General features: G+C 36.2%; 1 protein-coding gene across 1 annotated transcript in view; it reads left to right on the top strand.

Moving 5' to 3' along the window:
• Snx7 (sorting nexin 7) overlaps positions 1 to 21,658 on the top strand; it is a 92,007-nt gene that overhangs the window by 27,186 nt on the left and 43,163 nt on the right. The window contains exons 5-7 of the mRNA XM_027935209.3: positions 1,027 to 1,225; positions 4,187 to 4,386; positions 6,557 to 6,643. Of these exons, the coding sequence (XP_027791010.3) occupies positions 1,027 to 1,225; positions 4,187 to 4,386; positions 6,557 to 6,643 (486 nt within the window). The remainder of the gene's footprint in view (positions 1 to 1,026; positions 1,226 to 4,186; positions 4,387 to 6,556; positions 6,644 to 21,658) is intronic.

Raw genomic sequence — 21,658 nt, forward strand, 5'->3', positions numbered from 1 at the left:
AACAAATGCTACAGCCATCATAAGAATCCTTGTCCTCTTTTTTGTTGTTCTTTTCAAATATGCCATATTTCTGAAGGAATGCATTTAAGTATACTATAATTGCTTTATAGCATTTCTTCTGTATTGCAAGTTTGTTGCTGTCCCTGCTAGGTTAACTCTGAAATAGATGGTTACATATCTTATTGAAAATCTTTCTGTACAGAGAACCAGCCAGTGGACGTAGTGTCACAACTTACCCATTTCAGTTGGATGAAGAGTTATTTTAGGTAGTATCTGTTTACAAACTATTCTGGGGACTTTACAGAGGCAAAGTAGGTTGGTCAGCTTAACAGTGATGCCTCTGTGGTCCAATCCCCAGTCTTCCAATCCTTGCTGTACCACTTCATTGCTCTGAAATGTTGAGTAACTTAATGACACTTCCTATGTTTCTGTTATCTTCTGTAAAAAGACAAAAATAGAAACTGCTTTGTAGGTGTATTGTGAGTATGTGTATACAAATATGAGTATAGTGCCTAGAACATATTAAGCTCAATAAATGTTAGCTCTTATTATACCAAAAGAATTAAGCAATTTTTCTAAATTTTTTTTCCAGAGAGTAATGTAGGTCCTGAGAAATCTTCTCTCAATCATTTTTCTATTAAGTATGTATTATAAAACACAAATAGCATATCATATCATCCTGTTTTCTTCTCTGGTATCTCCTTGAGCACTGTTTTCTGTTACATTTTGTTCCTTTAAAGATTTATGCTTTGAAGAAAGACTATACACCTGTTTCACATGAGTTCTTAGAAAAGGAATATTATCTATTATCTAGGGGACTAAGACTTAGAGGAAAAAGTGTACCATAATGAAACTCATCTGCTTCAAAGTAACGTTTTTTAAAAAAAAAAAAGATGTGTAAGAAAGAGTTTTATCATCTTTATCTCATTCTGCTAATTGGGTTTTCTTTTTTATTGAGTCTTGGAATGTTGTTACTTGTTTCACCACAAATATTTCTTTTTATTTTATTTTATTTTTTTGTTCTAGGAACTTTCTTCTCATAAGAAGCAAGGGCCTGGATTGCTGAGCAGAATGGGCCAAACAGTCAGAGCTGTCGCATCCTCCATGAGAGGAGTTAAAAATCGCCCAGAGGAATTCATGGAAATGAATAACTTTATTGAAATATTTAGCCAGAAAATTAATTTAATAGATAAAATATCTCAGAGGATTTACAAGGAAGAAAGGGGTATGTAGAATCACTGCATTGTGATTTCAAAGTTGTTTACTTTCTTTTGGATCTTCACATTTGCTGATGTCGTAGGGCAATATTATTAGATTAGATATTGTTGTCACCTTCAAAGTGTGGCTTATGCACAGCAATGTAGGGAAAATTCTAGTTCCTAAATGATTTTGGAGATACTCATGGCAAGTCCCCATTTGCTTTGTCAATCACTGGCCATTCCATTCCCACTTATACATAATAGTGGTAAAATGAGCATTAAGCTTAAGATTTTCGGGGCTGGGATGTGGCTCAAGCAGTAGCGCGCTTGCCTGGCATGCGTGCGGCCCGGGTTCGATCCTCAGCACCACATACAAAGATGTTGTATCCTCTGATAACTAAAAAATAAATATTAAAATTCTTTCTCTCTCTCACTCTCTCTTAAAAAAAAAAAAAAAGCTTAAGATTTTGGGTGTGGCTGTCTGAAGTTGGCACCAAATATTCATCATGCACCATACCTTAAAATCAAAGAAGTGATGTTTCAGATAATATGTGTTTTTAGTTCCCTTTATGTTTTTTAGTTACTTTTATTTTTAATTGCTTTTATTTTTTAAATACATGACAGCGGAATGCATCACAATTCTTATGACACATATAGAACACAATTTTTCATATCTCTGTATATAAGGTATGTTCACACTTAAGTTACTTTTTTGGTGATGGTTATTAACATTATATATTAGGCCTATCTAAGTATTTTTTAAAGAGTTATAAAATGTAAAGTAGGTCTTTTTTCCCCTTTTTTCTATCACTGTTCCTTTTCCTATTTTCTACTTTTTTATTTTATAAATTAGGCTTGACTATATGATGATCTTCTGTAATTCCAGAATGAATTTTTTTCAATTTTTCTAATTGAATTTATGTACATTAAAAATAAATTGCCAACCCAGCAAACTTACTTCCTAACATAAGTTGATTTTTAGAGATGACAAACTGCTTACAGATAAACAAAAGTCCTTATATTGAAGGCTTATTTATTAATTGTGTCTGTCATTAAGTTTTTATATCTATTAGGATAAGCAGGGAAAATTTTTTTTTTTTTTTTTTTTAGTATCTAATGTCTAGGTAGTACCCAGCACATAATGCATGCTCAGTTAATTAAAATTTTCTCAGTGTTTGAAAATAAATAACTGAGTATAGGATTAGAATAGTGGCGGGAAAATTTGCTTTATCCAAAATTGGTTGGAGAAACCAGGCACAGTGGTGTAAGCCTGTAATCTCAGCAGCTTGAAAGACTGAGAAAGGAGGATAGCAAGTTCAAGGCCAGCCTCAGCAGCTTAGCAGGACTGTCTCAAAATAAAAAAAATAAAAAATAAAAGGGCCTATAGATGTAACTTAGTGTTAAAATACCCCTGATTTAAATCCATAATACTGGCGGGAGAAGATGATTTGATTGGCTGTTAAAAGAAATACAGAAAAAGTTCTTATATAGCTAAATGTACTTTGCCCTTTGTTTTCTTCTTTTGATGCACTGACACTTGAAGAGATTGTTGTGGTGACTGAATGCATGTTAATAATTTATTTTCATCCATCTTGGTTTGTTCTTGTTTTTACTATTTGCCATTTTTTAAATCTCAAAAAGCTAATTCTTTTAACTAGGCTCTGTGATTCCAATTTTGTTAACCAGATGCTGGATGCAGTTAGGTTGAATAGCAATTCAAGGAAACTTACTGACAGTTAAGAGCTTTATGGGATATCAATATATTTTGTATTTGCTAGTGCCAGGAAATAGTTTTAAAATCTTTGATAGGACTCCAGTGCTTTTGAAATGTTTAGAGAGAAAGTTAGATTTTGATAGATTTATAAATCTGAACTTGCATTTTCAGGAGCGTTATAGTCCCAAACTTGAGGAGTTTATGGGTCTTTAGAATGTGAAGCCTACTCATAAAGGTTCCATGCACAATAATGAAACACTTTCTTTTGTAGATTTGGGCATCTAATCTGTAGGGTGATTCATTCACACTGATATTATCAAGAATTTGGTAACCATAACTCGTGGTTTCTCTTTGAGCTTTTTTTTTTTGTACTCAATTTTTTCTTTTGATATGTTTGTTTTTCCCTCTTTATTCAGCTGAATCATATTGACCTTATGCTGTATTGCTTCTCTGTGCTGGAGATTAAAGGAGGAATTAAGATGTTATGTATCCTTGAGCTGATATTATAGTTGGGAAATGGATGTATTGACAGCGTATTACAGTGCAGCTCATTAAATGTTTGCATATAGATGTGATTTGAGTGCTATGCAATTTTATGGAAGCTCTGTATATAGAAATATTTACCCATTTAATGACACACATTGACATAGACACAAATTGAGAAAAGAAATGCAGAAAATTTTCTAGAAGTACTAGTTTAGTGTGATCATTAACATAAAAGATAGCCCTAAACTCAGGAGAGCAGGATCAGGAAAATTTTTAGAGGACATTAATTCTTACATTTTCATTAGGTAGCAACTAGAATTTCTATTATTTTAAAATTTAACTTTCTTAATTTTACTTGATTATACAGAATTTTGAAGTCCCAGTAGTTTAATTTTGACCAATATAATAGATTTCAGTGAATTATGATGAGAAGTAAGATGATTTGATATAGAGAACTTCAAGACAAGTTTTGTTTAGAACCTGTTGTTTATGAGGCACTCAGATGTGGTGGGTGGTAGGCAGAAGTTCATGAAAAGCATATATGAGGATCGTATAATTTATTTTATAAGCAGGACACTTTTGAAGGTAAAAAAGATGCTGATATTGACTATACTTAGTAGTCTTTCAGAAACCAACATGGGCATACTGGTCAATTGAGTGAAAGATGACATCCCTTTTATAGTCATATGTCAGAACATGTGAACAATGAAGGAAATCAAGTCCTTCCACACTATGTCTGATATAGAGACCTTGAAAATGTAAATTCAAGAATTATGTTATTTTTTAGACTATTTTGATGAAATGAAAGAATATGGCCCAATTCATATTCTGTGGTCGGCTTCAGAAGAAGATCTGGTTGATACTTTGAGAGGTGTTGCCAGCTGCATTGACAAATGTTGCAAAGCCACTGAAAAGCGCATGTCTGGACTTTCTGAGGTCTTGCTTCCTGTTGTACATGAATATGTGCTTTATAGTGAAATGTTAATGGTAAGAACACCTAATTATAGTTTCACCACAGTCCCTTACCTGATTCTAAGCTCTGTATATGGCAATTTCTGTTTCTGTTTTTCACTACTTTTTTTCCCTGACCTGGCAGGATGTTTTGCATGTAGATTCTGCTAATAAGTATCTGTTCACTGTGAACATGAATAGATAAATGGAAAAACTTTTTGAAGACAGGACTACTCAATAGCAACACCAGCCATTTAGAAGATTAATGAGATTCAAAACATCCCCAACTATGAAAAATTCACTATGAAAAATGATTTTTTTCCTAACCTCTTTAAAATTTTACTTTAAAAATTTTTCAGTGTGTTGGGGATTTCTTTTCATGAGAGTTGGTTACCCACTTCTGGGTACATTCATTTTAACATTATTCAGCACTATTATATAGAAAGTACGTGAATAGGATCTTGATGTTTTCTACTGCCTCTGGTTGCTTCTAAAAAAAAAATCCTTCAAGTTAAAATGGTTTTCTTCTACTATTTGTAAAAAATTTTATTCCTATTAAGTTTTGCATTTTACCTCCTTGATTCAAGTTAATTTTACTAGATATTTGGAATTTAAGTGTTCTGTGCAAAGCTATGTTTTTTCATCTAGTATTATACTGTGCCTAAGGTACTTGGCAGTCAAACTGGCATTGTCTGGTCTCTGGCTTTTTGGGTGTTGGTAGAGGAAGGAGTCCTCTTATATTCAGATATGGTCCCTTCTGCCATTTATTATTGGAACCATGTCTGGTTTCTGGTGTTGTATACCTTTGATTGCTAGGACTCTTAGCTTTGCTAGGACTTTTAGCTTTGACTCTGTCTTGATCAGAGAAGGTATTTTAGCCTTTCAGCATGAAATTGCTTTTCCCTGTTATCATATTTAGGCTTCCTTTGAGAGAGTTATTAGCTATTGCATAGGCATTCCAGGCTTCTGCTGTTACCTGACTTTACTGGGCTCTTCCTGTAAACAAACCTGGCTTCCCAAAGGCCTCTGATGCTTCCCTACTGAGGAGTCTCCTGCTTCTCTGAGTCAATTTTCTTGGCCACATCTGTTTTTACTTCATTATTGATCATTCCTTTTGTGGCTCTGAAGAGAGAACTGATTTGTGTAGTCACTTTCCTTAATTAGTCTTCCTCTCCTATACTATGTCAAGATGGGAATTATGCAAGTGAAATCTTATTTTATTAAAGGTGTAGAAAATCATCATAGTAACTATAAAGAGTTATTGTATAGGTCTTCAATTAATTGCATTATATTATAGACAACAATGATGTAATCAGTATCTTTTATTTTGCATTTCTGATTCTGTTTTATGTTGAAATGTTTCCTTAACTCTGAGCTTACATAATGAATAGTAATGCCTTGATAAAATGATTAAAGTTATTAATACTTTCACTAGTTGTCTTGTGAAGCAACCTCTTACAACATATCTGTATATAGGAAGCCCAGTACTGCATAGAAACAGACTTTAAATATACGGAATTAAATTACAGTATAGGTCATTTTGATTACAGAAAGGAAAGAGTTTCTTGACATTAATGGTCTCTTAAACACTTAAGTAAAAACACTGAAACATGGAGTTGTGTTTATTCAAGAAGACAAGATGGACCTATCAACATAGAGGCCATGATTTCTCATCAGAAGTTTTATTAATGAGTGAATATTTATACACTTTGAGCTACAATGAAATGCTTAAGATAGGAATGTACCCTTCAGTTTTCTGATTCCCACTATGATTTTCTGTCTTGTTAACTGCCCCTTTGGGGTCAGATAAGAGGCTTCCATTGGTTCTAAGTATTTCCAGGTGAATGGTCCATGTGACTCCCAGCTATACTTGGTATATCCACTGATTTTTTTTTTAATATTTGCTCTTTTTGAAGAGTGTTCCATCAAATGTTAGATATACATATCATACTTAAATTTGTAGATTGTATATTGGGAAAACTAATAAAGGAATTATAATAAAATAATTTTCTTAAATATTTGCTTGTAGTTGAGACTTTAAACATTAAAGAAAACAATTTTTAAATGTATTATATCCTCAAATGAATGTTGGCATGGGGAATAAATTCCTAAGGGCTACTTATATTCTGAATTGTATACTATTGTTGTATAAAAGATTATTAAAACCAAGTACAAGTTATTTGTGTCCTTATGTTTCAATATGAAGGGTGTTATGAAGAGAAGAGACCAAATACAAGCAGAACTCGATTCCAAAGTTGAAGCTTTGACCTATAAAAAGGGAGATACTGATCTGGTATGTTTTTAAATTTCTTGATATACTCATGTGGAATTCATTGTCTATATTTTTATTTGTGATGTACAACTTCATTACATGATTGTTTCTAAGTATTCAACAAATGTACTAAAATTTCTTCCAACTTTGTTATACAGTAAGTACCTGTGAGTCATCAAGCTTAACAAGGATGCTTTTCTGCCTTTCTGACTAATTTTGACTCATACTCTGAAGGAAGTATGAAGTTAATGTTTTAAGAAGGACATGATGTGTTAGAAGAAGGGGTGAAAAGTACCCATCTTTATTCTAGGTTAGGAGGTATTCAGTAAATAAATTCACATTTCCCTTTTTGTTTTATAAAGATTGTTATTCAAAACAAGTTAATGTTGCTATATACTTTTTTCTAGTTATTATAAAAATCTTTACAAAGGAAGCTTTTTTTTCAAATTTAATCTCTTCCTCAAAATTCTTTGATATGGAGGTTTTCAAATATAAAATGAGATTGAATAATATAATGAGTTCTCATATCCATCACAGGACATCATTAATTCTCAGTGTTTTACCCAACTTTTCATATGTTCTTTTCCCATTTTTATTTTATTTTATTTATTTTTTACTGAAGTATTTTAAAGCAAATTCCAAACATAACTTTGTTTTACCCACAGCATTTAATGTTTATGTCTTACTATTTGTGCATATTTTTCAGAGTAACACTATCAGATTGGATTTGATTTTCAATTTGAAGTTGAGGAAGAGACATGGGGAGTGGAGAAATTTGCCAAACTCCACATCACCCTTGAGACATATGTGTAGGACTGGAGGTGTTGGTGTCTCTTGGCTGCCTCAGACCCTGCTGCTTCTTATATAGCAAGTGTAGAGGTGCAAGAGTTATCTGTCAGTCTACTTAACTTCTGTTAGCTCTCTGAAGGATGCTTTTTACATTTTTCTTAAGGATTTAGATTAGCATTACGTATGCTTACATTAGGTGAGTGGGGAGTCCTTAAACCCTACACCCCTTCATTCACCTGTATTATTGTAGCCTCTGTCACCCTGACCTGCTCAGAGATTTTCATCCTTCCTGCCTTAATTTTCTCCGTAACTTTAATCACTTTATAATATATGATTTCCTAATCGATTTTCTTTACATGTCTCTTTCTCTCTCTGATCTAAACACCTTAGCAGAGCAATCATTGATTTGTTCATTGAAGTGTCCCCAGCTCCTAGATCACTGCCTGACGTGTAGTGATCACTTGCTAGGCCCTTAGTGAAGAAATGAAAATTGCAGTGACTCCTGTGGTGCAGGAGAACATACCGAAGGCTTGAAGTAAGATGTTTCGGCAAAACCAACTTTGTGCAAAGCACTGAGACTTCACTAAAATATGACTATGAATTATACTCTTGTTTCTTATGTTTTCTAAAGTGAGATTCTATTCTGCTGAGTGGAATGTTGAGTGGGGAATGGTGGGCACCTATAGACAAAGAGTGAGGCAGAGGAATTTGTGACAGAGAGAAGCAGATAACCGACCACTGGAGGAAGTAGTACTTGAGGAAAAAAAAAATCAACATTTATTTTTACCTTAAGATGAGAAAAGAGGGACCGTAATAATGATTAACTTTTTTCATCCAAGAGGAAACTTATAGAAGTATATGGTGGGGTTTTTTAAAATTTAATCAGCTAGAAGGAAAATGAATGTTTTAAACTTTCAGATTTGTTTTTGTTAAAAAATTTTAAAGAATTTGAAATCAGTGTTTAGATAAAAATTTCCTACTAACTAAATACTAGAGAAAGTATTGTAAAATTTCAGAAGAATAATAACATGACTTAAAAACCAATCACCTATTCAAAATGGCTTGTGTTCATAGTTTTTAAATGAAAGGAAAATTAATTTGGATTGTTCCAACAAGAAAAGCACAGGAAAAATATCTTAGGTCCACATGTATATAGGATTTCCCCACTCAATTAAAACAAAACAAAACAAATACATATATTTTTTTATTTGACTTGCAAAGAGTTTTTTTTGCTTATAAATTTTCCTTGATATCTCATTATAGCCTACTGATAATTCTGTATTACTTTGTGTGTGCCTGTTATGTCCACTGTATTTAATATCTTAATAGCTATTGTCATGATAACATGACATTTAAGGTAGAGGTGTTCAATATGTAGCTGCTAAATTTTGTAAGAATGGAAGTTTGAAACTGGATTCTCTGCTTTATATTCTACAAGATAACTTTTAATTCATTAAGGATTTGAAGCAGACACATTTAACAGAATCATTACAATTACTTTTTGTTACCCATCAAAACAGATCCTTCCTAAAACATACAGAGACTGATTTCATGATTTGTGAATGTCACCATTTACATTTTCAAATAGTTAATTTGTTTACAAGCCTCCTCACTTCCAAATCCCTCTGTGATATGATGGTTTCTTTGGGAGAAACCTTCCAGAGTTAATCTAAAAATGAACCTGCCATGAATGGTCGCAGAACAACCAAAGGGAAGTTGCTTAGAAATATGCAGGATAGGGTCACCATGGAAACCCGCCCTTGTGAGGTCCTTCTAAGGAGCAGTCCTTTGCAGTCACCATGGCGACCCTGGCAGAGAACTGAATATAGCAATCTGCTTGGTTGTTTACCATGGCAACTCAGACAGGGCCACTTTGGAGACAACCCTGAGGCCATTTCTATGGAGACCTGCCAGGGCTGCCTTCAGAAGCTCCATCAGTGTAACCTTTGGGTGTGATGCTGTGTGCAAAGCCAGTAAAGCAAGTCCGAATGGAAAAGTGAAATGAAGCTCTACCCAGAGGGACAAAGATTAGGAAGGCTATAATTATTGGGTAGAATGATAGTAGGGACATAACATTCCAGAGGTTATGTTGGATGTTTCAGGTGACCTTTATGTGGGTTTCATGGTATGCAAATACAAGGCTCTGGTCTTTTTTCTTGCCTGCAACTCTGCATATTCCATAAATGAGCAATGACGGTATTATGGTTACTTTTACTCATCACACAAATCTGACCACAGATGTTACGTGTTCTTTTACAAAAAATGATGTTCAGTAATGAGTTCTTGATTCTTTACCTGGCTAGAAGTATCTGCTTCTTAAGAGTTTGTGGTTTATAGTTCTTATCTCATAACATAAAATTAATGATTTCCAAATGACCTATACTCAGTCGAGACATTTAAAATACTTATTTGAAGGTCAGTTCAGCTGTTTATAGTTTTATTTAGGCTTTAGATTTAGATGGACCTAGGATCAAATCCTGGCTTATCTACTTATTAACTCTGTGACCCAGGAAAAGTTTCCTTACTTCTTTTAGCCTTTTTTATTATCATGTACCATTTGGGCAAGTTATCAGTTCCTTCCTAATAAGCTTTTTTAAGGATTATGTGATAGGATGCAAGTAAATTGCTTGAATTATAATTAGCACTCAGTAGTTGTTAGCTGCTGTATTTTGATGACTATATAAAACTGGTATTTGAGATGAGTCTTGTAAGATGATTAAGAATTGTTAATTGAAGAGGGGAGAAGATATTTTAGGAGAATGGATATTATTAAAAGTAGTAGAAGCTCAGAAAGCATGTTAAATTGGGGCAAAAAGATTGGTATATGGAGAACAGGGTACATGTGAGATGAAGTTTGAGAGAGGAGTAGGTGGAAGATATCAACTTCTGTCTCTTAGAGAATGAGAGGCAGCACTAGTGACTGACATTTCTAGTTAGGAAGGTGGCAAATAGTGGCTGCTCTAAACTGAACTATAGAACAAGAAAGGAAGAAAAAATTTGGAGATGTGCAACTTCATGTCATCATAATATGACATTTAATGTAGAAGTTTTCAACAAAAATTTTAGAACATATTTTGAATGCTTAGCATAAGAATCACCGTTCTAGCCTTGGGGTAACAGTTTTCAAGAAAGTAGATCCTTTTGATATGGAACAAAAACCAAACAGAATAAATAATTAACTAAAATCTGTAGTATATTGTTATATGGTGATAAACATGGAGATTTGGATGTGTAAAATTGATGTGCCTACCAGATACCCAGATGGAGACTTTAAGTAGGGATTATATGTAAAACCCATGGGATGGGGGCAGGATCCAGCTAGAGAGGTACATTTGGATGTTGTTAGGAATGGATGGTGTTTAGAGTTGTGAGATTAGTTGAGGTCAGTAAAGGAAGAGAAAAGAGAGAAGAAAGAAGTTGCAGACTTGTAGGCATATTCCACCATTAAGCAGCTCAGAGTAATGGAAGAATCAGAGGAGAGGCTGATGAGAAGGAAAGGAAATTTATATAGCTGTGACTACTGGCAAGTAATTGGGCCAGTAAGGTGAATTAAACAAATCTAATTAGGGTAATTCAGTATTTTACTTATCTATTTATAAAGCATTTGTAAAAAAAAAATTTAATGCAGAATAATTGGTATGAATATAGATAAAATATTTCCAGAAATTTCAAGAGTTGTATTATGTAATGATAAACTAGTAAAGAAAAAGATAGTCAATGACATAGATGTTGTTCATTGAAAATAAGAGAATTTCTCACTTGCAATAAAGGTATAACAACAACTGAGATTATGAGGAAAACTTAGATATTTGGAGGAACTTGTGGGTTTTGCAGTGTGGTTGTAGGTTTCCAGTCAGAGCTTCTGTTTGAAAATGCTTATTCACTTCACTACTTAACTGTAAAATAAATAAGGTTCATCTGTGGTGCTAAATAATGCTGCATATCCATTTTATTTTTATTTTTATTTTTGAATGGATGATTTATAATTTCCTACTCAAAGCAGCATTCAAATATAAATGAATATGAATACATCTGACATTTAGCAATATGTGCATAGACTCTGAAATTTGGATCTAGATATAATTCCATAGCTGTTTAGCAGTATATTTATGTGAGCAAAAAATGCATTTTCATAAGATCATTATAATGTGGATTTGCATATAGCCACATTCAGTAGATGCAAGCAGATACCAAATTTATTCAGGCTGGTCCTTGCTCTCTCTGTGTGATTTGCTATTTTTGAATCAGTGTTTTACTCTCAGCCACAAATGGTGGTTATTAATTTTCAAATGATCTTGGTAGTATACTAAATGCTGTGCAGAACAAGATTGCTTTCTTTCTAAGTCTAGGAAGTTTAAAAAAGGATAATATTGATATAGGAAGCTTTACCATGGTAGGAAGTATAGGTTATCTCCTCTTAGATATTTGCTGGCTCAGTTCTCTTCCCTGACCTTTTTATGAAGTTATGTTTTTCTATATGCCTCATTTTCTCATATGGTCTGTTTTCTTCTCTTTTTATCTATATGCATGTGTATGTGTCTCACACACATACATGGCCATGTATACATGTAAACATACATATGCTCACATGGCAGTGAAGAATATGACATTTCCTCTGGAAGGGGAGGAGGCTTTTTTCTTGTCTATTTTCTTTCATCAGGTTAACCTAGGGAGCAGGCAGCAAACTTTTTTTCAGGTCTCGGGTCAGGATTATGAAAAGTCATGATCAAGTCAGTCCTTGGAGTGGTAATGTGACCATTAGAATTGAGTGAGGTTAGCTATAATACACCCCAAGTTTCAGATACCTAAAAACAAACAAACAAACAACTTTACCTTCAGAAAGTAAGAATGGGAGTGGATGATAGATTCTGAATTTAAAACAAAACAAAAAACAAATCCCCCCGCCCCCAAAGTGTACTAGCATGTTGGATCCACATGCACACAGCTGGATGGGAATGTAGGCTGGGTGGATGAGTGATTCTGTAATCCAGAAGATTTAGCAGCCTTATTTCCCCAGGGGAAGTACCAGGGAGTGCTAGAATTTTCCCCCATCTGTACCTTCTCTCAGTAGCCTGTCATTCAGGCCTTCAGGACTTGTATGATGGGGATAATCCATGTGTTCCTAGTCATATAAATTTTTAAAAATTTAATTTTTAAAAAAGTTAATAAGTGCTTGATAAAATAGTGAAAAACCCCTGTCTACCCAATAAGCAAGAATCTGTTGAGCCAGGAATCTCTAGCTGGAATTTCAGTATTTTGGATTTTTCTATTTGTCTGTTGTTTTTTTCTGCTAGGGCATTTCCAAGTAGAGCAGTCCTCGAAAAAGGTATTTAATGTGAGGTCTTAATTCCAATTACAGGATTTTGCATGACTTCAACCATAGCAGTATGAGTCAGAAAGTTCAATACTACCTTTGTAGTTTTGGGCAAGTTAAAGTCTACTTTAGTTTCCTCAGCTATAAAAGAGGTGGGTAATATCTTTCTAGAGTGTTGTTAAACCAGCATATTCAAACTCTCAGCCCAGTGTGTTTCACCAGAGTTAGGTCACAAGTAATTTTTAACCAATCTTAGAGGAACTTTCTTTGGAGTTTATGTTATGCATTTTCTTCTTCCAGATCAAAATTTGGAAAGTGGTAGCTGAAGTCTTCTGTTTTAGAACTTCATATTGTTTTAGGAAAAGGAAAACAAGACAGGGTGAGAGGGAGTGAAGAAGGAAAAGAAGGAAAGGAGGGCAGAAGGGAGAGGAGGAGAAAAGAAGGGAGGGAGCAATTTCCTTGAGCTGAATGGTGTCCACCCAGCTTACTCCTCTCCTGTCTCTAGGCCATTGAATAGATCTGTAATGTATCTGAATTTATACAGTCTATCAAAACATTGTATTTTGGGCTCCTGTGAAATTATTTAAGCTGGATTATGCATGGTATTGTATCATTGATATACAATGAAGGACATTTTAAGGAGAACCATAAATCCATTTATGAAAAGCATCAGCAGCACTGAATGCTTCATACTTTTCCATTATGAGGACTCATGAGGAAGGTCTTGTTTACGTCTCAACACCAGCAAGAGAGTTCCTCTCTTTTTTTTTTTTTTTTTTTTTTTTTTTAATTTTTTATTGTTGGCTGTTCAAAACATTACATAGTTCTTGATATATCATATTTCACAATTTGATTCAAGTGGGTTATGAGCTCCCATTTTTACCCCATATACAGATTGCAGAATCACGTCAGTTACACATCCATTGATTTACATATTGCCATACTAGTGTCTGTTGTATTCTGCTGTCTTTCCTATCCTCTACTATCCCCCCTCCCCTCCCCTCCCCTCCCCTCCCCTCCCCTCCCCTCTTCTCTCTCTGCCCCCTTTACTGACATTCGTTTGTCCCCCTTGTATTATTTTTCCCCTTCCCCTCACTTCCTCTTGTATGTACTTTTGTATACCTCTGAGGGTCTCCTTCCATTTCCATGCATTTTCCCTTCTCTCTCCCTTTCCCTCCCACCTCTCATCCCTGTTTAATGTTAATCTTCTTCTCATGCTCTTCGACCCTACTCTGTTCTTAGCTACTCTCCTTATATCAAAGAAGACATTAGACATTTGTTTTTTAGGGATTGGCTAGCTTCACTTAGCATAATCTGCTCTAATGCCATCCATTTCCCTGTAAATTCTATGATTTTGTCATTTTTTAATGCAGAGTAATACTCCATTGTGTATAAATGCCACATTTTTTTTATCCATTCATCCATTGAAGGGCATCTAGGTTGGTTCCACAGTCTAGCTATTGTGAATTGTGCTGCTATGAACATCGATGTAGCAGTGTCCCTGTAGCATGCTCTTTTTAGGTCTTTAGGGAATAGACCGAGAAGGGGAATAGCTGGGTCAAATGGTGGCTCCATTCCCAGCTTTCCAAGAAATCTCCATACTGCTTTCCAAATTGGCTGCACCAATTTGCAGTCCCACCAGCAATGTACAAGTGTACCCTTTTCCCCACATCCTCGCCAGCACTTGTTGTTGTTTGACTTCATAATGGCTGCCAATCTAACTGGAGTGAGATGGTATCTTAGGGTGGTTTTGATTTGCATTTCTCTGACTGCTAGAGATGGTGAGCATTTTTTCATGTACTTGTTGATTGACTGTATGTCCTCCTCTGAGAAGTGTCTGTTCAGGTCCTTGGCCCATTTGTTGATTGGGTTGTTTGTTCTCTTATTGTCTAATTTTTTGAGCTCTTTGTATACTCTGGATATTAGGGCTCTATCTGAGGTGTGAGGAGTAAAGATTTGTTCCCAGGATGTAGGCTCTCTATTTACCTCTCTTATTGTATCTTTTGCTGAGAAAAAACTTTTTAGTTTGAGTAAGTCCCATTTGTTGATTCTAGTTATTAACTTTTGTGCTATGGGTGTCCTATTGAGGAATTTGGAGCCCGACCCCACCGACTGTAGATCGTAGCCAACTTTCTCTTCTATCAGACGGCGCGTCTCTGATTTGATATCCAGCTCCTTGATCCATTTTGAATTAACTTTTGTGCATGGCGAGAGAAAGGGATTCAGTTTCATTTTGTTGCATATGGATTTCCAGTTTTCCCAGCACCATTTGTTGAAGATGCTATCCTTCCTCCATTGCATGCTTTTAGACCCTTTATCAAATATAAGATAGTTGTAGTTTTGTGGATTGGTTTCTGTGTCCTCTATTCTGTACCATTGGTCCACCCGCCTGTTTTGGTACCAGTACCATGCTGTTTTTGTTACTATTGCTTTGTAATATAGTTTGAAGTCTGGTATCGCTATACCGCCTGATTCACACTTCCTGCTTAGCATTGTTTTTGCTATTCTGGGTCTTTTATTTTTCCATATGAATTTCATGATTGCTTTCTCTATTTCTACAAGAAATGCCGTTGGGATTTTGATTGGCATTGCATTAAACCTATAGAGAACTTTTGGTAATATCGCCATTTTGATGATGTTAGTTCTGCCTATCCATGAACAGGGTATATTTTTCCATCTTCTAAGATCTTCTTCTATTTCTCTCTTAAGGGTTCTGTAGTTTTCATTGTATAAGTCTTTCACCTCTTTTGTTAGGTTGATTCCCAAGTATTTTATTTTTTTTGAAGATATTGTGAATGGAGTGGTTGTCCTCATTTCCATTTCAGAGGATTTGTCGCTGATATACAGGAATGCCTTTGATTTATGCGTGTTGATTTTATATCCTGCCACTTTGCTGAATTCATTTATTAGCTCTAATAGTTTCTTTGTAGACCCTTTTGGGTCTGCTAGGTATAGAATCATGTCATCTGCAAATAGTGATAATTTAAGTTCTTCTTTTCCTATTTTGATGCCTTTAATTTCTTTCGTCTGTCTAATTGCTCTGGCCAGTGTTTCGAGAACTATGTTGAACAGAAGTGGTGAGAGAGGGCATCCCTGTCTTGTTCCAGATTTTAGAGGGAATGCCTTCAATTTTTCTCCATTCAGAATGATGCTAGCCTGAGGCTTAGCATAGATTGCTTTTACAATATTGAGGTATGTTCCTGTTATCCCTAGTTTTTCTAGAGTTTTGAACATAAAGGGATGCTGTACTTTGTCGAATGCTTTTTCCGCATCTATCGAGATGATCATATGGTTCTTATTTTTAAGTCTATTGATGTGGTGAATAACATTTATTGATTTCCTTATATTGAACCAGCCTTGCATCCCAGGGATGAATCCTACTTGATCATGGTGCACAATTTTTTTGATGTGCCTTTGTATCCGAGTGGCCAGAATTTTATTGAGGATTTTTGCATCTAGGTTCATTAGAGATATTGGTCTGTAGTTTTCTTTCTTTGAAGTGTCTTTGTCTGGTTTAGGTATCAGGGTGATGTTGGCCTCGTAGAATGAATTTGGAAGTTCTCCCTCTTTTTCTATTTCCCGAAGTAGCTTGAAAAGTATTGGTATTAGTTCCTCTTTAAAGGTTTTGTAAAACTCTGCTGTATACCCATCCGGTCCTGGGCTTTTCTTAGTTGGTAGTCTTTTGATGGTTTCTTCTATTTCCTCAATTGATATTGGTCTGTTTAGGTTGTCTATATCCTCCTGACTCAATCTGGGCAGATCATATGACTTAAGAAATTTATCTATGCCTTCACTATCTTCTAATTTATTGGAGTATAAGGATTCAAAATAATTTTTGATTATCTTCTGTATTTCTGAAGTGTCTGTTGTGATATTGCCTCTTTCATCCCGTATGTTAGTGATTTGAGTTCTCTCTCTTCTTCTCTTCGCTAGCATGGCTAAGGGTCTGTCGATTTTGTTTATTTTTTCAAAGAACCAACTTTTAGTTTTGTCAATTTTTTCAATTGTTTCTTTTGTTTCGATTTCATTGATTTCAGCTCTGATTTTAATTATTTCTTGCCTTCTACTTCTTTTGCTGTTGTTTTGCTCTTCTTTTTCTAGGATTTTGAGATGAAGTATGAGATCATTTATTTGTTGGTTTTTTCTTTTTTTAAGGAATGAACTCCAAGCAATGAATTTTCCTCTTAGAACTGCTTTCAATGTGTCCCATAGATTCCGATATGTTGTGTCTGTGTTTTCATTAATCTCTAAGAATTTTTTAATTTCCTCCTTGATGTCTTCTATAACCCATTGATCATTCAGTAACCTATTGTTCATTCTCCAAGTGATATATTCTTTTTCCTTCCTTCTTTTATCGTTGATTTTCAGTTCCATTCCATTATGATCAGATAGGATGCATGGTATTATCTCTACTCCTTTGTATTGTCTAAGAGTTTCCCTGTGACATAATATATGATCTATTTTTGAGAAGGATCCATGTGCTGCTGAGAAAAAAGTGTAACTGTTTGATGTTGGGTGGTATATTCTATATATGTCAATTAAATCTAGGTTATTAATTGTGTTATTGAGTTCTATAGTTTCCTTATTCAACTTTTGTTTGGAAGATCTGTCCAGTGGTGAGAGAGGTGTGTTGAAGTCTCCCATGATTATTGTATGGTGGTCTATTAGACTCTTGAACTTGAGAAGAGTTTGTTTGATGAACATAGCTGCACCATTGTTTGGGGCATATATATTTATGATTGTTATGTCTTGTTGGTGTATGGTTCCCTTGAGCAGTATGTAGTGTCCCTCTTTATCCCTTTTGATTAACTTTGGCTTAAAATCTATTTTATTTGATATGAGTATGGATACTCCTGCTTGTTTCCGAAGTCCATATGAGTGATATGATTTTTCCCAACCTTTCACCTTCAGCCTATGTATGTCTTTTCCTATCAAATGCGTCTCCTGTAGGCAGCATATTGTTGGGTCTTGTTTTGTGATCCATTCTACTAGCCTGTGTCTCTTAATTGGTGAGTTTAAGCCATTAACATTCAGGGTTATTATTGAGATATGGGTTGTTCTTCCAGCCATATTTGTTTATTTATGTTACTAAACATGGTTTGTTTTCCACTTTGATTATTTTCCCCCCTTTAGTGTCCTACCTCCCACTGTTGGTTTTCATTGTTATTTTCCATTTCCTCTTCCTGTAATGTTTTGCCAAGGATGTTTTGAAGAGATGGTTTTCTAGCTGCAAATTCTTTTAACTTTTGTTTATCGTGGAAGGTTTTAATTTCATCTTCCATCCTGAAGCTTAATTTTGCTGGAAACACAATTCTTGGTTGGAACCCATTTTCTTTCAGTGTTTGAAATATGTTATTCCAGGATCTTCTAGCTTTCAGAGTCTGTGTTGAAAGATCAGCTGTTATCCTGATTGGCTTACCCCTAAATGTGATCTGCTTCCTTTCTCTTGTAGCTTTTAAAATTCTCTCCTTGTTCTGTATGTTGGGCATCTTCATTATAATGTGTCTAGGTGTGGGTCTCTTATGATTTTGCACATTCGGCGTCCTGTAGGCTTCTAGGATTTGGGGTTCTGTCTCATTCTTCAAATCTGGGAAGTTTTCTCGAATTATTTCATTGAATAGATTGCTCATTCCTTTGGTTTGAAACTCTGTTCCTTCCTGTATCCCAATGACTCTTAAATTTGGTCTCTTGATGTTATCCCATATTTCTTGGATGTTCTGCTCATGGTTTCTTAACAGTCTTGCTGAGCTGTCTATGTTCTTTTCAAGTTGATATACTTTATCTTCATTGTCTGATGTTCTGTCTTCTAAGTGTTCTACTCTGCTGGTAGTATTCTCAATTGAGTTTTTAAGTTGGCTTATTGCTTCCTGCATTTCTAGGATTTCTGTTTGTTTGTTTTTTATAACCTCTATTTCCCTGTATAGTTGATCTTTTGCTTCTTGGATTTGTTTATGTAATTCATTGTTGAAGTGATCTTTCATTGTCTGATTTTGCTGTCTGATGTCTTCCTTGAGACTCCAGATCATCTGAAGCATGTATATCCTGAATTCTTTATCTGACATTCCATCAGCTGCAGCTATTACCTCTTCTAAAGTTGAGTTGACCTGCAATGCTTGTGGTCCTTTCTTTCCTTGTCTCTTCATACTGTTCGCGTTCCTTTCTTCTTGGTGAAACTGTTGTGCTATTGAATTTTCCCCCTATATATTTATATTGGTCTTGTATAGTTGCAAAGTCTCCCTCGCAGGCACGGGCGGCGGCTCTGCCCCTCCGCCAATTGGGGCAATGTGCCTACCACGCCGGCAGGCCGCTGGGCCTGCTCTGCCAGTCGGTAGCAGGTCCGCCGTCCTTGCAGGCGCGGGCGGCGGCTCTGTCCCTCTGCGGGCCGCTAGGCTTGTTCTGTCGGTGGTCGCAGTTCTGCCTACTTTGCAGGCGCAGGCAGCGGCACTGCCCCTCTGCAGGCCTCTCGGGCTGTACTGCCAGTGGGTCGCAGGTCCGCCTACTTTGCAGGCGTGTGGGGGGGGGGGCGGCTCTACCCTTCCTCAGGCCACTGGGCCTGTTCTGTCTCTCGGTTGCAGGTCTGACCTGTTCTGATGTTGGTCTCAGTTCCGACTACCTTGCAGGCGCGGGGGGGAGGGGGCGGCTCTGCCTCCCAGCAGGCCGCTGCTCCTCTTCTGCCGGTGGGTCGCAGGCCCGCCTACCTTGCAGGAGTGATTGGAAGCTCTGTCCCGCCGCGGGCCACTGGGCCTTTTCTGTCGGTGGTCACCCTTCCCCTACCTGGCAGGCGAGGGGGGTGGGGGGCGGCTCTGCCCCTCAGCAGGCCGCTGGGCCTGCTCTGTGTTTGGTCCCAGGTCCCTCTACTATGCCGGCGCAGGGGGAGGGGGCGGCTCAGCCTCTCAGCAGGCGGCTGCTCCTCTTCTGCCAGTGGGTCGCAGGCCCGCCTACCTTGCAGGAGTGATTGGAAGCTCTGTCCCGCCCTGGGCCACTGGGCCTTTTCTGTCGGTGGTCACCCTTCCCCTACCTGGCAGGCGAGGGGGGTGGGGGGAGAGTTCCTCTCTTCCTGAGTAGTGCGATGGGTTCTCACTTTGTTCATATCTAGGTTTGACACCCAATCCAATCCCACTGTGTAGCCACTCCTCATATCCATTCTGGTTCAAATCTGCCTGTCAGCTGTATCCTTTGTGGTCTTCATACCACTGGCTTTCTCTACCCCTATTTTCTCTTTGTACTCATGTCCTTTTCTATTAATTGTTTTTAAACCAGTAGAGTACAATTTTGGAAGTCATCCTAAATCTAATATGGAACAAGTCAGAAACAATAAGTAAGAATTAGAGGTAATAGTATTCCAAATTATCTCAAAAGACTAACTCATTTTTATGCATATTTGTGACAAAAAATAAAATGAAATTTTGGTTATTTCTTTTGGAATCCACAAACACGACTCGTCTGTTGTGAACATAGACCCGGGGGCTGAATGGCTCCTGCAACTGTTACCCAGAAAACTAGTGAGCAGATATTTGGGGGTGATTGTACTCCTTTCACAATTTAACTCATGCAGTCTGCTTAGAGAAGGTTCTGCTGATTAAGGTATGCATTAAGAAAAAGACCACATCACCTTACGGTCTTGAATATAACCTGTGTGTTATGGTTGGAAAGCATGGAAGAAGAGAGAAGAGGAGCAATGAATGTGGAAAGAGGCATTGTAACATTGTTGTAGATAATATTCCAAGAAAGATTGTAAGCTCTGTGTCTTTCCCTAGGTACATTATTATTTTTTCTTTATTGTCTTCACTGTAAAAGAACAAGAAACACAGAGATAAGTAAAAGGAGTAGTTTAAAATTCCAATCATTCTTTCTCTGGATTTCAAGAAATGCTACTTCTTGTGTCCTTTGGATTTATGGTTTGCTTTGTGGGGTTTGCCCCCCATTAATATAATAGTTTCAACAGCTGTCCTATGTAGAAATCAAAACAGATTCAATTTCTTTGTAATTCAAACATTTTGTTAGTAAGAAATGTGTCCTGAGGGTGTGTCTTACATATCTTTTTCACACTGGGCCCTGCCTGGGCACTCAATAAATATTTGATTATGTTTAGAGCAAGAACACATTGGAAGCGAGAAACTTGAAGAGAGGGCTCTGATTCGCTTTTCTTCTTTTTTTTTTTTTTAAAAGAAAAGAGAGGGAGAGAGAGAATTTTTTTAATATTTATTTTTCAGTTTTCGGTGGACACAACATCTTTATTTTATTTTTTATGTGGTGCTGAGGATCGAACCCAGCACCCCACACATGCCAGGCGAGCGCATTACCACTTGAGCCATATCCCTAGCCCTTTGATTCACTTTTATTTAACTTGTGACCTTAATCAGACATTAGTTATACTTAGTCCATGAACTTGTGGGAATAATGCTTGAAGAAAGTTTTTCGAAGATGTTTTTCAATCTAGAACTTGTGTTACTGATAATTTTAGTATGTTCATGTATGAAAATGTAAAATATTAGACAATACATAATGGCAACCTAAAATATAATTTTAAAATATGAACAGTTTAAATAGTATTGAAAAATTGTAAAAAAATTGTAATTCTGTGAAAAATAGAACCAGTAGTCTTATTTAGTTTTTTTGCTAGCATAGTGCAATATCACTACATTAAGTACATTTTGATTCATTGTAGATTTCTCGGCCTTGAAGTCTCAGCTGTCTCTCTCTATTGAGTCTTTGCCAATTGGGGAGTCAATTTAGTAGGAGGAAAATGCGTCAATCATATTACCATTCAACTTTCAAAGTAATTCTAGGCTCAAACTAGTGCTTTCCTTCTGTGACCACATTTAACATCCTTTAACTCTTGCCAGGAGTGTGCTGATCATCTGCCTATTACCCTCCAGTAATATGAGGTAGATAGTAACTTAGGCCTATTTTTATAGATGAGAAATTAAAGT

The sequence above is a fragment of the Marmota flaviventris genome, chromosome 10, assembly GCF_047511675.1.
Source record: "Marmota flaviventris isolate mMarFla1 chromosome 10, mMarFla1.hap1, whole genome shotgun sequence".
NCBI lineage: Eukaryota > Metazoa > Chordata > Mammalia > Rodentia > Sciuridae > Marmota > Marmota flaviventris.